Here is a 13425-nt window from a genome sequence, read left to right on the forward strand (position 1 = left end):
GTTCACTTGCAGCTCAGTGTACATTTCTTTAGATGCTGTCAAACTCCCACAGTAATTTTCCTGCTAGAGTTCACTGTGTGTAGAATTTAGACTTACCTACTATTGACTTGAAGTTTATCACTGATTTCTTAGGTCTCAAATATCACTGAGCTTTTTAACCTTCTAAAAGGCCTTTTTTTTTTTTTTTCCTGTGCTACTTATTAAAATAAATAGCATCATTACTGAAGGAAAGGGTAGTTGCACTGCGGAGGTGCTGAGGGCTTTAGTGCAGTTTACAAAGCCATTGAGAGATTTAGTGGCACTTAAAAGGGGTGGACAAGGACACGAAAGCACCGCTCCACCTCAGCATATGAATCTCTGGTGGTGTCCTCACGTATCATTTCCAACAGGGACTGATTCTGCCCCAGCCACCAGACCTGGGAGAAAAATGACTGACCCATTGCTGCCTGATTCATTTGCTCTTTGCTAGAGCCAGCAGCCTGGTTCCCTCATGGGGCAGAATCCCCTGGGAAGACCAGAGCCAGCCCCACAGCCCAGGATTCCATGCCAGTGCAGTGCCACAGCTTGGCAGACGCTCTCTGTGGCTTTGAGGACAGTTTAGAGACAGAGAGCTTGGCGGTGCTCACAGCATGAATTTCTCCTTTCTCTTGCAGTCAATTTTGTTGTCGGCCTCAATCAAGCGGGAAGGAGATTCCCCGACAGCATCACCCCACTCCTCAGATGACATCCATCACTCGGACAGATACCAGGTAAGCGGGTGGATGCCGTTGCCGGTCTCAGCCTCAGGCAGGGAGCCAGCTCGCCCCAGTGCCCACAGCTCTCTGTGTGAGAGCTCTGCCCTTGGCTGTGCATCACTGCACCAGCTTGCCTGCCTGCAGGATGGGGACATGAGCACTTGGTCCCTCACAAGGCTGTGAAGGTGTGTTTCTGTCTGCAGAGTCCTCCCAGCTCCAGCTTGAAACCACAGCAGTACAAAACCGTTTAAAATCTTTGTAGAGGTTCCTGTTACATTATATTCATCATTTCAGTAAATTTCCATGGCTATGTTTATCATTACCCACCCCGTGCCATTGAGAAACCTTCAGAAGTGACTTTTTTTTTGGTAAAAGAGTGAATGATGTCAGTCTGCAGCAGGCCAAAGTTCTCCGTTTCACTGGTGTGCCACTGCCCAGCAAACTGACTCATGACTCCCATCCAAAACAGAAATAGCAGATTCGTACAATTGTTACCTGTAATTCCATCATCTGTCCTATTTGTTGGTGATCTTATCAACTGTGGACCAGATCCTCCATTGTTTGCTATGTATTCCCATGTGGCTTTCAGTCATAACTTGGTGTCACATCCCAGCCACTTTACCCTCCCGTGAACAATAAGGCCTGGTGCAAAGTAAGAGAAGCAAAACCCTGCAGAAGATACAGAAATGCCTGATTCAGGTAATCCTGCTCTCTTTCCTGCCTTGTTTATTAAGGCTAATAAATAAATTATGTTCTTTTGGAAAGGGCATGGAAGAGACTTTTGCCATGGCTCCCTTTGTTGGAGAACACCCCCTCCCTTCCTGCTCTGCCAGACATGAGTCTCTGTGAAATTGGTGGCCCCTTTGCAGTCCTCTGTTCCCATACATTTTTATTATGTCATTCTGGAGGACAAATATTCTCAGCAGAAGCCCCTCTGTGTGCTGAGTCCAGCCACTCTCCAATGTGTTTCAAGTTTGTAAGGGCGTTTTATGGAGGGCTGCAGCCCTTAATGCAAATGTGTAATGGGAGTTGTAAGTCTGCACTGCAGGGAGAAAACACCTCTGGGGCCTGATTTTCATTTATGCTTGTGCTGGCTGCGTTATGCTGCGCTGGCAGTGTAAAGGGACCTCGGGGTGGGTGCCAGGGGTGTGTAAAACCTCGATGTATTCCTTAATAAATCCACAATGTGAGTGAGAATTCAGTCTGCCTGGCTCACCAAGGGAAATGCCCAGGAAGCAGAGCAGAAGACTCTCATGGTGGTGACTTTAAAGGCTGCAACGTTTAGCTTCCCATATGTAGAGGTGTGCTGGAATTATGAATGTGTTATTTGTGATCTGATCAAGGTATTAGTAACATGCTAGAACGTGAGTTGTGGGCATTTAGGTTTTCAGAATTCCTGTGGTTCCAGTTTTTTTTTTCTAAGTCTACGTGCTGATATGCCATGGGGATATTTAGGGAAGAAGGAGATTTACGAATAGGAGTGCTACACGAACATGGGCTTGCAGAGCACTTGGACTGCTTGCATTGCTCCCCATGCTGAGAGGGAGCTGCAGTGGAGGCTGTGGGGTGGCTCCCAGATGGCGGGAGGGGGGATCCTCTTGTCTCTTCTGTTCCAAGCCTGGTTGCTGGAGTTTGGTCCATGGATGCTGATGGGACCGAGGTGGTGGTGGCCGATGTAGTGCAGGACCTTGTGACTTGATCTGTAGTGGCTGCTCCTCCTAAATACAGCATGTTCTGTCAGACAGGGCTTTTCCTGTGCTTCCAGTAAGAATAAAGCCATTTTAGAAATATTTGTATAAAACCCTGAATCCCCAATGGAAAAATCAAGAGCAGAGCAATTACAAGCGATACGTTGTGCTGCAAAGATGACATTTCAGGCTTGGAGGGAGACACCCTTGCCTGGGTCAGCTGGACAAACAGGATATTTGTGACTGAACACCAAGTGTAGCACACACAACTGGAAGCCTAAAATCCTTGTCCAGGGAAGGCTCACCTCCCTCCCCCCCCAGCTCATAGGAGAGCGTGACTCCCGAAAGACAGCTCAGTTCATTAACAGCGTAAAACCAACCGGCAGCTTTGGCTTTGCGAGTGAGCATGAGTATGAAAATCCAACTGCAGGTTCCATGGGCAGGCAGAGCCGGGATGCAGGACGTGGGTCAGGACTGGGCAAAGCTCACCAGCCAGCACCTGACCTGGCTGGCTGCCCATCAGCTTCTGGGACAGAGAAACATATCAGGGGGAGTTTTGGCTTCTGTCTGAAGAGGGAGCGGCAGATTGTGAGGTGCCAGAGTAGAGACCCGAAAAATAGGTTTGATTCCAAGAAGCAAAAGCCTGGGGAGTCTTCAGAGGGGGGGAACAAATGGGACCTGTGTGTGTAGGAGCCTCTGCTCCCCGCAGCAGTGGGGAGGGCAGGCAGGGTCCAGAGCCCTGGAGCTGAGGTGGGCAGACCCAGCTGGTGTCTGTGTCCAGCTGCGCTGAGCCTGCAGGACGTCCAGGAAGGACAAGGCTCTGCTTCCCAGGGCTCTGCTCCCGCAGCCAGGGCAGGGGCTGGGAGCAGCCCTGGGCTCCGTGGCGGAGCTGGGCAGGGGCCGCTGAGCACCCATTGACTGTGAGCCTTTGGGTCTTTTTACGCTTTGGGCCCTGATTGGCCAAGAGTCCTTAGGTCCCCGGCCCCTGACTGGGCAGGAAAAGTTGGAGAGTGTTGCCCCTGGTGTCTGATTGGCCAGTGATGCCTTTGGGCTACAGTTGGGGCCAAGGCTTTGATTGGCCAGTGATGTTGGGCCTGAAGGGCGCTCAATCCCTATTGGACGAGGGAAGCTGCTTCCAAGTTGCTCTCAGGCTCTGATTGGCCAACGGCCCCTGGGCACCACCTGCCCCCAGGCTCTGATTAGTCGTGACCCTTTAGTCTCCAGTGGCTCCTGATTCCTGATTGGCCAGGCACCCAGGATCCCAGTCACCCCTGATTTCTGATTGGCCAGACCTTCCTGTGTTCCACTAACCCCTGGTTGCTGATTGGCCGGTCCCGCAGCTCCTGGCCGTCCCGGGGCTCTGATTGGCCGGGCCCGCCGGGCCTGCCGCCCCCTGTCGGTTGCCATGGGAACTGCCGGGTGAACTCTCACCCGCGCGCGGCCGGTCACATGACCGGGGCCAACATGGCGGCGGCCGCCGGGGGCTGAGCGGCGGTGCCCGCCGGGCCGCGCCGCATCCACCCGCATCCCCCCGCATCCCGGGCCCGCCGCCCGCCCGCGGCTATGCAGAGCGGCAGGAGGGGGCCCGGTGGCGGCGGCCGGGAAGAGGTGGGTGCTGAGGGGGAGCGGAGGCCCGCGGCCGGTGCGTTGTCCCGGGGATGCGCGGGGCGGGGGTGGGCCGGGCCGGGCCTTGTGTACGGACGGGGTGGGCGAGTTGTTTACACGCGGGCCCTGACGCTTCTCCGCTCTTGTGTCCCCTCTGCAGACCTTCCTGCGGGTGCGAGCGAACCGGCAGACTCGGCTGAACGGTGAGTGCGGCCCCCGCCCCTTCCCCGCCTGGGGAACTTCACGGAGTTGGGCCGAGTTCTGTGACCCCCCCCCCAAGCCCCACCGCGGGCCGGGAGCCGCCTCCGGCCTCGCCGTGCACACGCGGGGGAAGCCCTGCTCCCACCTGGGCTGCCCGGGATGAACCAGGCCCTGGATGCCGTGTTTTCATTCCGGGGCCCGGCTGCTGAGCTCTCACAGCTCACATGGCTGGATCTTGAAGTAAACTTCTAAACCTGCAGCCTGAGCGTCGTCTGACGTCATGGTTTGTTTTGTTTGGGTGTTTTTTTTTCTTCTCAAACCCGCGGATGCTGATGCTAACTTGTATCTGTGTGTGCTCCTAACAGCAAGTAAACAAGTATTTCTCGTGGAAAGCATCTTGGTATTTTTAAAAATCAAATCAGACCTCACTTCAATTAAGAGAGAGGTATCCTGTCTCTGTGCTTCTATATTGGAAAAAGAAAGCTGAAAGAAAACTTTTTTTTTAGAGCTGAGGGAGTTGAAACTTTTCCCAAAGTTCAGTGGAGTCAGAAGTTACCGTTTAAAGAGTAACAACAATCCCTCATCTGGTTTTGTATTGCTTGTAGCTACTTCACTTTGTAACATTTAGTCAGAATTTAGTTGTTCAGGCTATCAGGAGGCTCATTAGTCTCGAGCTTCCTGATCTGTTAATTAAAGATAACACCAGTGATGATGTGCTAATGGAGTTTATTTAGAAGAAGATATACTTTAACAAAATAGCAAAAGGCTTTAGAGTGTGCCAGTAGCAAACCAGTTTGCTTGAATTTGAAGTCCTCCATGTTTAGGGTAGTCTTAACCAAACAGAGGCTCCTGACCCAGATCTGTGATAAGTCACACATAACTGAATTCAGAGCTGGCTTGGGGGTTTTAAATATCAACCCAGAGGGCCAAAAAACCTGTGAACTCTTGCAAGTCTGTTAAGTCACACAACAAAGAGGTGAGTTGCCTTGCATCAGTGCCAGGTGACTGCTGGCAGGCGTGCTCATATCTGCACTCTGAGATGAGTGCAGTGAGCTGCCAGCACTGGCAGGTGGACACTTCCCTTGCAGAGACTTCAGAGGTGCTGCTCTGCTGTGGCTTGTTTGGTGTGACAGAGGTCTCTGGAGTCGGGGATGTCAAGCTGTTCCTTTATCATTTTTGGATAGCTGGGGCTAAGCTCCCACCTTCCACCTTTCTTCAGGCCAGCAATTGTGCAGTTGCCTTATTTTAAATATTTTTTTTTTAAAAGCCTGAGCCAGACTTGTGAGATTCTTGGTGCTGTGGGGTCCTTCGCTGCGGACAGAAGCTCTCGATGGCAGCGTGCCCTGCTGAACTGGCTCACAGTGCTCTGTGCTTGGGGCTCTAACCCGAAGCAGGGCTGCAGCTCAGCCTGTGATCTGATCTAGGAACTCCTCTTGGCCCCTGTTCTTGGATGTTTCTGTGAGGCTGGGGTCATCTGAAGGGAGGCCAGTAGTTTTTGCTGGACCTTTTACTCTGTCTGTGTGTACCTTTTGGGGTGGAGTGAGCAAAACTTAGAGCCATGTTCCAAATGAGGACACTGGGTTAACTTACATAATGCCTTGTACACCCTGGCAGTACGAGGTGCAGGTGTTAGGAGGCCAGATGCAGAAATTTGGCTGAAGCGCTTTGGGTCCCAGAGGAGATGAAACTAGACCAGAACTGGTTCTTCCTGGACTGAGCTTTTTGTGACTGATTATTGCTGTTCCCAGAACATACCTGTAGTGATGATGCCTAATCCAGTCCTGTGTTGTTAGGTCAGTATTCAGCTGATTGGTTGGGTAGGTTATACTGCTTTGTATTTGTACCTCTGAACTCATCCTCCTTGTTTGTTTGCACTAAAATAACTTCGTGATATTTGTAAGCTTTGCCACATTGTTGTTAGTTGTTGAACATCTCAAGATGGAGAACACAGGAATGGTTTAGGGGGGAAAAAAAGACTTATTTGTCTATATCTTGTGTTTTAATGAGCTTCTAATCAATCACACAACCTTATAGCTTACTCTGTGAGAGTGATTTCCTTGTCCCAATTAGCTCACATGAACAGAAGCTGTGTAGGACTTGTCCAAAGGTAGCTGGGTTTTTGTTTCACATTCTTACTGGTAAACTGCAGAGACTTAGCAAATGCAGCCTGTCTGTCAAAGAACTATTTCATTGGGTTTTATGTTTTACATGTGCTTTCCAATATTGTTGTAACTAGTTTATCTTTGTATCTGCTGTCAAGGTTTTATCAGCTGAGTTCTAGAAGCAATTTGGAAACTCCTCCCATAAAAAGGGACCCACAGTGTTTACTCTTTTGCCACACAGTCCTTGAACCAAATCTTGGCTGCCTGGGCTGTTTTTCCTGAGTCTTCTTCGGACCTTTATGTATTCTATGCTGCTGTGGTCATTTGGGAATGTGCAAAAGGAGCTAGGGCAAGAGAAGGTGGAGAGGGAAATGTCTTCTGTGAGCTGCTGTTGGCCTGGCTGCAGCATGGTTAGGTTCTGACAGTTAAATGGTTCACACGTACCTGACTGGCCAGAATTTTAATTCTGTAAGTCAAACCTGTGACTTAAATTGAGCTGTAAGCAAGGCAAATGCATTTTCAGGCTCTGGAGCAGGAGATTAATGTTCTGTCTTTTAGGCTGTTGGTTGAGTGTTTGTATCCCAACTTCCCTGTCAGCCTCAGTGAGTTAATCCTGCCCCTCTCACCTGTGCTAAACTCACTACCCAGGGGTTGTGTCCTTGTGAACCCAGGAGTATGAGGTACTGATTCCCAATGAACCCATGTGGTAAAGAAGGCATTTATTTCATTTGCCTTATTTCCAGTGTTGCCAAACTGGAAACTTTAAGCCACCCTGTAAATTGATGCTTATGGAGTTTAGCAGTGCAGAGCAGGTTAAGTAGTCATTCAGTATTAGAGGCACAAAGTTATGGGTTAGTGTATCAGAACAGGGACTCAGCAGGTTAAGTATGTGCCAGCCTCAGAGAATAGTGTCAGATTGAAGGTTGCTGACAGTCATCTCTGTAGAACTCTGACCATGCAAATCTGAAAGCCCCACTGAGACCCTTCTGTGAATCTGGCCCTTAATGTCCTCTCTCGGGCAGATGAGCAGCAAATTGTACATAAGGTCTGAAACAGATTCCTTCTTGACCATCTGTTTTCTTGCCTTTTCTTATTCTTGAGGTGGCTTTTTGTGCTCTGCCACTGCTGCCTTTGTTCCCTTAGATCAAATGCTCTGGATAAGTTGAACATCCACAGAAGCTTTTGGTGACAGGCCTAACAAAAAATAGGTGTAACCACTCCTTAAGATTTCTCTGGTAGATTTGCAGAGAGCAGGTGCTAGCTCTTGTGCTTGAATATCTTTGCTTCAAATTTGGGGCCGTTTGCAAAACTGGCATTCTCAGGTGAGTTGTGAAATGGGTCCTTACAAAGCTCCTTTTGCTCCTTTCCCTGAGAAGCTGATTCCCGTTTTGGTGGTGACCCTAAGCCTGCCTCTCTGAACGGACCTCCATGGAGGAGGTCACCACACAGTTTGTTGTTGAACCACCACCAGCATGTCGTGTGCTTTTCATGTCGTAGCTGATGGGTGTGGGGGGGAATAAAGCTGGATGATTTTCACTGGAAAGGAGACAAGAATGTTTCCACTTACTTTGATTGGCCTGCCATTGCAGGAGCTGCTAATGATGTCTGCATAGGACTCGAGGGACCACTCAAACTGGTGGAGGGAATCATAAGAGATATTCCTGGTAACTTAATCATCTCCTTTGATGCTGCAGTAGAGGTTGGTGTAGTGTCCACTGCTAGATGCTGTGTAAGAGCACTTCTGAGGTAATTAGTGCCCTGTCCTGAAGGTGAATTTTTTTCTTGGGGAGGGAGTACCAGTGAAAACTGAAATCCATTAGCTTTTCTCACAGGCAGTTGTGCTGGGCTTGAGAGTAACATGATCTTCAGGCATTAATAAGGTTTAGCCTTGCTGGGGAGAACCCAGTGTGAGAAAAGATCCTTGGACTCTTCTGCCCATGAGGTAGCAGTGGTGGGCTGGCTCCTTCTCTCCACACCTGTGGGAAGGCAGGGGCCAGTGTTCCCTTAGCAGTCGAGGCTTTGTCGAGTGCAGTTTGGCTCCTTCTCTAGTGCAAGCAGCCTCTCACCTTGCACGGTTCCATATTAGGGAAGGGAAGAGCAATTCCCTTTGCCAGCACAGCTCCTAAGATAAGTCAGAGACCATAGCTGAGATCCTGGCTCTTGCAGAGGGTCCCAATTCTTGCTCACCTCCATGAGCTGCTTTCTCATTCATCTGCCGTGGTGATTAAAACTCTCTGGCCTGATGGTTTTGAGTAATCTGAAGGAGAACATGCACTTGCAGCAGGAGCAGTGTGTAGGGTAATGTACATCTGTTAAAAGTGAGGCCTCAAAGGTGCTGGAAGCCCTCTGATGGCCTAATAATAATTATTAATGCTAATAAAAATTAGTGAACTCCTCACCTCCTGGCAGAAGGTTGGAATAAAAACTATGGAGTCTTTGTTCAGTCAGAGGTAAGAATGGGTCAGCCTTGTGCAAAAGCCTCCTTCCCTGAGTTCTGTCCTCTTCGTGCATCCAGTCCTCTGCTGTCTGTATTTTTATCTTCCCGAATTACGACAGGGAATGGCTTTTTCTTTTTTTTCCTCCCTCTCCCATTCTCCTGCGACAGGAGCACAGGGGGGAGAGGGATTAGTGAGCTAATTAGAAATGATCGCATCTATCAACACTAATTAACAATCCTGTGGTCTCACTCGCGCGTTCTTTTGAGCTGCTCCCCTTCGGGACAGCGCCACAATCACCCCCTGCCTTTGGGGCCGCTCCGTCCGCGCTGCGCTGATTGGAAGTGATGGGCGGGCTGCGCGTTGTGCCGGGCAGGGACAGCGCTGCTCCCATGCGGCTTCCCAGGCTGCGGCGTTCCCATTCCCTTCCCGCAGTCACCAGGGGCACCCTTGGCCTCCCTGGGCACAGCGCTGCCGCTGCTTAATGACCACGGAACGAAAATGGCAGGGGGATTTGTTTTCAACACCTCTTTCTTCCAGTGGCTTTTTCACTTGTGGCGCTGCGGCTTGAAGGGGCGCTTCTCTGCGGAGCTAAAGGAGCCAAGAGAGGCTGCTGGGCCTTGTGTGGAGCTGGAGCAGAGTGAGGTGGTGTTCCCAGCTCTACACTAACACTTCAGCACCAGATCAAGTGCTTGTTCTGGCAGAATGGTCCCAGGAATTTAGCAGTAGAAGACCTAAAACAAGTTTTCTCCCTTTTGTCACTGCTACAGTGCATGAACTGGAAGATGGCAATAAAAAAAGTTAAAAATACTAATAAAGTCACCAGGCAGACTGACTTAGCTGAATTGTTTGACCACGGGGAGTCCTACCAGAATAATTAAACTGCTCCTGCCCTACGTTTCCCTGGTTGAAAACATGATGAGGTGAGAGAAATTTGTGTCTGCAGTCAGGATAGAGAAGGCTTTGTTCCTGTGTTTCTCTCCAGTCAGGTTCCTAGAGAATGCTCAAGTCGTGTCTGATTCCAGCCTTCTTCCTAATTTTGTGCTGGTTCTGCAGAGCTAGTGAGGCAAGGAAGGAGTATCCTTGACTTAAACGAAAGAACCATGCTGGAGGATATAGGTATGCACTAAACCAGAACTTCAGAAGTCTCTTGTGCACTCAGGTACAAACCAGAAAGAGCATGGCTTAACTCTGGCTACAGTAGAGGGTTGTGGAGCTGTCAGTGTGGTGTGCCCAACACAAGGGAGGGTTTTGGAGCATCAGCAAATAAGATTTAGACAAACAATGAAAGATGTGTGTGTTAACTTGAGAGTCTCTGTTGTTCAAAGTGCCAGATATCGAAAACATTCTAGTTTTGGTCTCAAGTTGCTGTCCCTTATTCTAGGAACGTTACATTTGCAAAATCCTTTTCATCGTGTGAGGAGGGGAAATTGATTTTTCAGGGAGTTTTCCCACATCTCCATCTCAGCGAGAAAAAGCAATGCCCAGGGAATAATTTAAGCTATTTTAGTACTAGAGCATCAGAGAATATAGGGCATGATGAATACTCCTAGTTCTGGATTGTGGGAAAGTATATCCTAACCCAGAGGGTCCTGTGTCCAGGGAAGCCAACAAGAAAGCCTTGCAAGAGGCCTTTCAGGTCTGTGTTGCTGTGTTCAGCTGAAACTTTATAAATCACTTGGTGATTTGTGTACTTTAAGCTGATGCACTTTAGAAAACAGTTGACAGAAACTCTCCTGTACACTGGTCCTTCTCATCCTGGCATTCCAGCAGCTTTCTCTGACTTGTTGGCTGCAGGGAGCTGTTGATCCCACAGTGTTCAGGCATGAAGGCTTTCAGAGCGTGCTGCAGCGCTCACAATGTCAGTAACAATTTCTGGCTAATGCAGCTTTTTGGTGGTGTCATCTCTCATTATCACATGGGCTTTCCTTGGGCTTTTCCTTGTCTCTCATTCAGAATTTTGACCTTCCTTATTAATTAAACAGTGACTTTCCTGCAGCCAGTGATTGAGTTATTCAGTAATACCTGCCTAAAGCCATCATAATAAAAGGCAGAAGTTCTTTTTAATGCAAATGATTTGGTTCCAGATGTTTTGATCACATTAAACGATGGCTCAAATTAACCAGATATTGGATTAAGCAACAGGCTACCTTGGCTGCTTTTTCTAATCATCGTGATTCCTAACATGTTTGTTTCCCAGAGCTTGCTCAGTGTAGCCCCCAGTTTTTATGAAATAAAATAACAGGGAGCCAGTAGCTATCTAGCAGGGGTGCTGTTTTTCACAGCCAAGAGCTCTCCTTTCCATGAATGTTACCTGCTACTAAGATGGTGCTCGGATTTGTTTGTGGTGTTCTGGGAAGGAATTTTTCAGGGTGTACAGGAGGCTCTGTGGTTCTGGAGGTGACTGTTACGTACCTTGTCCAAGGCTTTCAGGTGCTATGTTATCCTTATGCATTTTAAGCTGTAGGGAATAGAAGTGTTAGTGGAAGGGCTCGGACTTGGAAGGCAAAATCCAAACCAGAATTCACTGGCTTGATCACTCAACTTTGAAAACAATTTCAGCTTCCCAAGAGAAATTATTTAACCATTTTAATAACTTAGCTGGGGCTGTGCAGCAGATATTCCCTCTCCTAGCTGTCTCTATGAAATCAGGGAGTACTCAGCCACAGGTTACAGATTTAATCTGAAAAATGCCAAATAACAGTCTCTGCACTGTTTACAGAGGTCAGAATAGGGAGTTGCAATAGGATTTTCTGGTGTGAAATCTTACCATTTCTGCCAAGGGTTTATGATTTGGAGCTGAGCAAATAAAGAGTGGATCTATGAACTTGACATGTCTTCCTTTTTCTTGTTTGTTTTCTTTCCCTGGTCTCTCCACGCAGCTCGGATTGGAAAAATGAAACGGAGGAAGCAAGACGAAGGGCAGGTATGTCCCCTCTGCAGCCGCCCTCTGTCAGGATCCGAGGAGGAGATGAGTAGGCATGTGGAACAATGCCTTGCAAAGGTAGAGGCGCAGCAGGATCACCAGCTGCCATTCCCTTCTCCCTTCTCCCAGCTTTGTCTGCAGTTGACCTAATGTGGGGCAAAAACTAACATTGCTGAGCTTTCAGGCAATGCTGACTTTCTCTCTAAGATCTGTAGTCACTTCTGTTTATCTTGGAAGATGGATTCTTCTGGATTTTTCTGCTGTGTGGCATTAGTAGCTTTTTCTGCTTTATGCACCCTTCTGCTATTACAGAAGTCTAAGTTGTAGATTGTAAAGGTGGAGCTATTGAAGTTTATGAAGCCTTTTGTAGGACTTCAAGCTTCCTATGTAGCACAGCAAGAAGAGTTCTTTCTGATCTGTGCCATTCTTTCAGGTCTTTCTGATCTGAACACTAGAATTAGTTTTTGTTGGGTTCTTTTGTAACAGACTGGAATTTGTAAATGTTGCGTGACCAGCTTACTCCAAGAAGTGCATTTAAACCAAACAGCAAGGAAGAAGGACAAACAAGCCCTAGGGGAGGGAGGCAGTTGTATCATAGGGCTTTCTGTTTGTGTTTCTCAGGAAAAGCCCTCAGTAGAGATGATAAATTCATTCTTGCTGCCCTGAGAGGTGCACAGTGTAAAGAGAGGTGTCTTTGATCAGTATGTCCCAAAAATATGCATGGAGAGGAGAACATTCCTGCTGGGGGTCAACGAAATCTATGGTTTACATGATAGAGGAATTGTACATGCAAGGCAGGGGAGTACATGTTGAAATGAACACCAGCATTGTTATAGGAACCAGAGCTTACATCTCCATGTGTAACAATTATGAACCTTGCAACTTGTTTTGATCTTATGCTTGTCAACTTCTCCCAGCACCTATTTACTTCTGGATTTAGGTCACTGGGAGCGGGGGTGGGAGTAGGCGCTGCTGTGTAGACGCTCCATACTTGGCTGTCCTAGGAACAGTCCAGCTTTCCTTTTCCATCCCACTGTGAGTTATTAACCCCAAAGAGCTATTTCCTACATCTCAACACTCTGCCCCTGCTTTACCCCCATGCAGAGAGAAGGTTCCTGCATGACTGAGGACGACTCTGTGGACATCGAGAACGAGAACGGGAACCGCTTTGAAGAGTACGAGTGGTGCGGGCAGAAGAGGATACGGGCCACTACCCTCCTGGAGGGAGGATTCCGAGGTGCGCAGGCGTTCCAGGGGCGCTTGTAAATCTTTCTGCTGTGGAAGTTTGTCATTACCTGTCTTTAAAGGGAGGGATGTGGGGATTTGCCTTTCACAAAGGGTGGAACCATCAGCCTCTGCCGGAATGCGAAGTGTTTTCTTGTCTCTCTTGAACGATGAGAGTCAGAATTCGTGCAAATCTTGAACAAAAAGCATAGTGTTTTGTTACTTCCTCAAGAAATGTGTCTGAGGAGGGAGGGAGCAGGAATGGGTAGATCATTGGGGAAAATAGCTTTTTATATCTTACACATAGTAAGAAATACGTGGAAATATGTGAACAGAGGGAAATAGAAATGAAATTGTAAAAATTCCCAGCCTGAAGTGACGAAAGCTGGTGTATCAGCCTCTGGTGATGTATTGGAGGTGACAGCTAAGTCGCTGTAGCACCTGCATAAAATATTAAAGGGCCAGTTGTGCATTTATCACTCCATCCCTTTTAAGGTTGATAAATGAGAA

General features: G+C 48.3%; 1 protein-coding gene across 5 annotated transcripts in view; it reads left to right on the forward strand.

Annotated features, from left to right (window-relative positions):
- RNF220 (ring finger protein 220) overlaps positions 1–13425 on the forward strand; it is a 214952-nt gene that overhangs the window by 154981 nt on the left and 46546 nt on the right. For 2 of the 5 annotated variants that reach the window (XM_050306885.1, XM_050306886.1), the window contains exons 5-8: positions 654–749; positions 4188–4230; positions 11648–11769; positions 12796–12928. In XM_050306885.1, coding sequence (XP_050162842.1) covers positions 654–749; positions 4188–4230; positions 11648–11769; positions 12796–12928 — 394 coding nt within the window. Of the gene's footprint in view, positions 1–653; positions 750–3870; positions 4031–4187; positions 4231–11647; positions 11770–12795; positions 12929–13425 lie in introns of those variants that run through there. The other 3 variants (XM_050306888.1, XM_050306889.1, XM_050306890.1) reach the window with 2 other exon arrangements.

The sequence above is a fragment of the Myiozetetes cayanensis genome, unplaced genomic scaffold (assembly GCF_022539395.1).
Source record: "Myiozetetes cayanensis isolate MyiCay16 unplaced genomic scaffold, myiCay2020 scf12, whole genome shotgun sequence".
Taxonomy (NCBI): domain Eukaryota; kingdom Metazoa; phylum Chordata; class Aves; order Passeriformes; family Tyrannidae; genus Myiozetetes; species Myiozetetes cayanensis.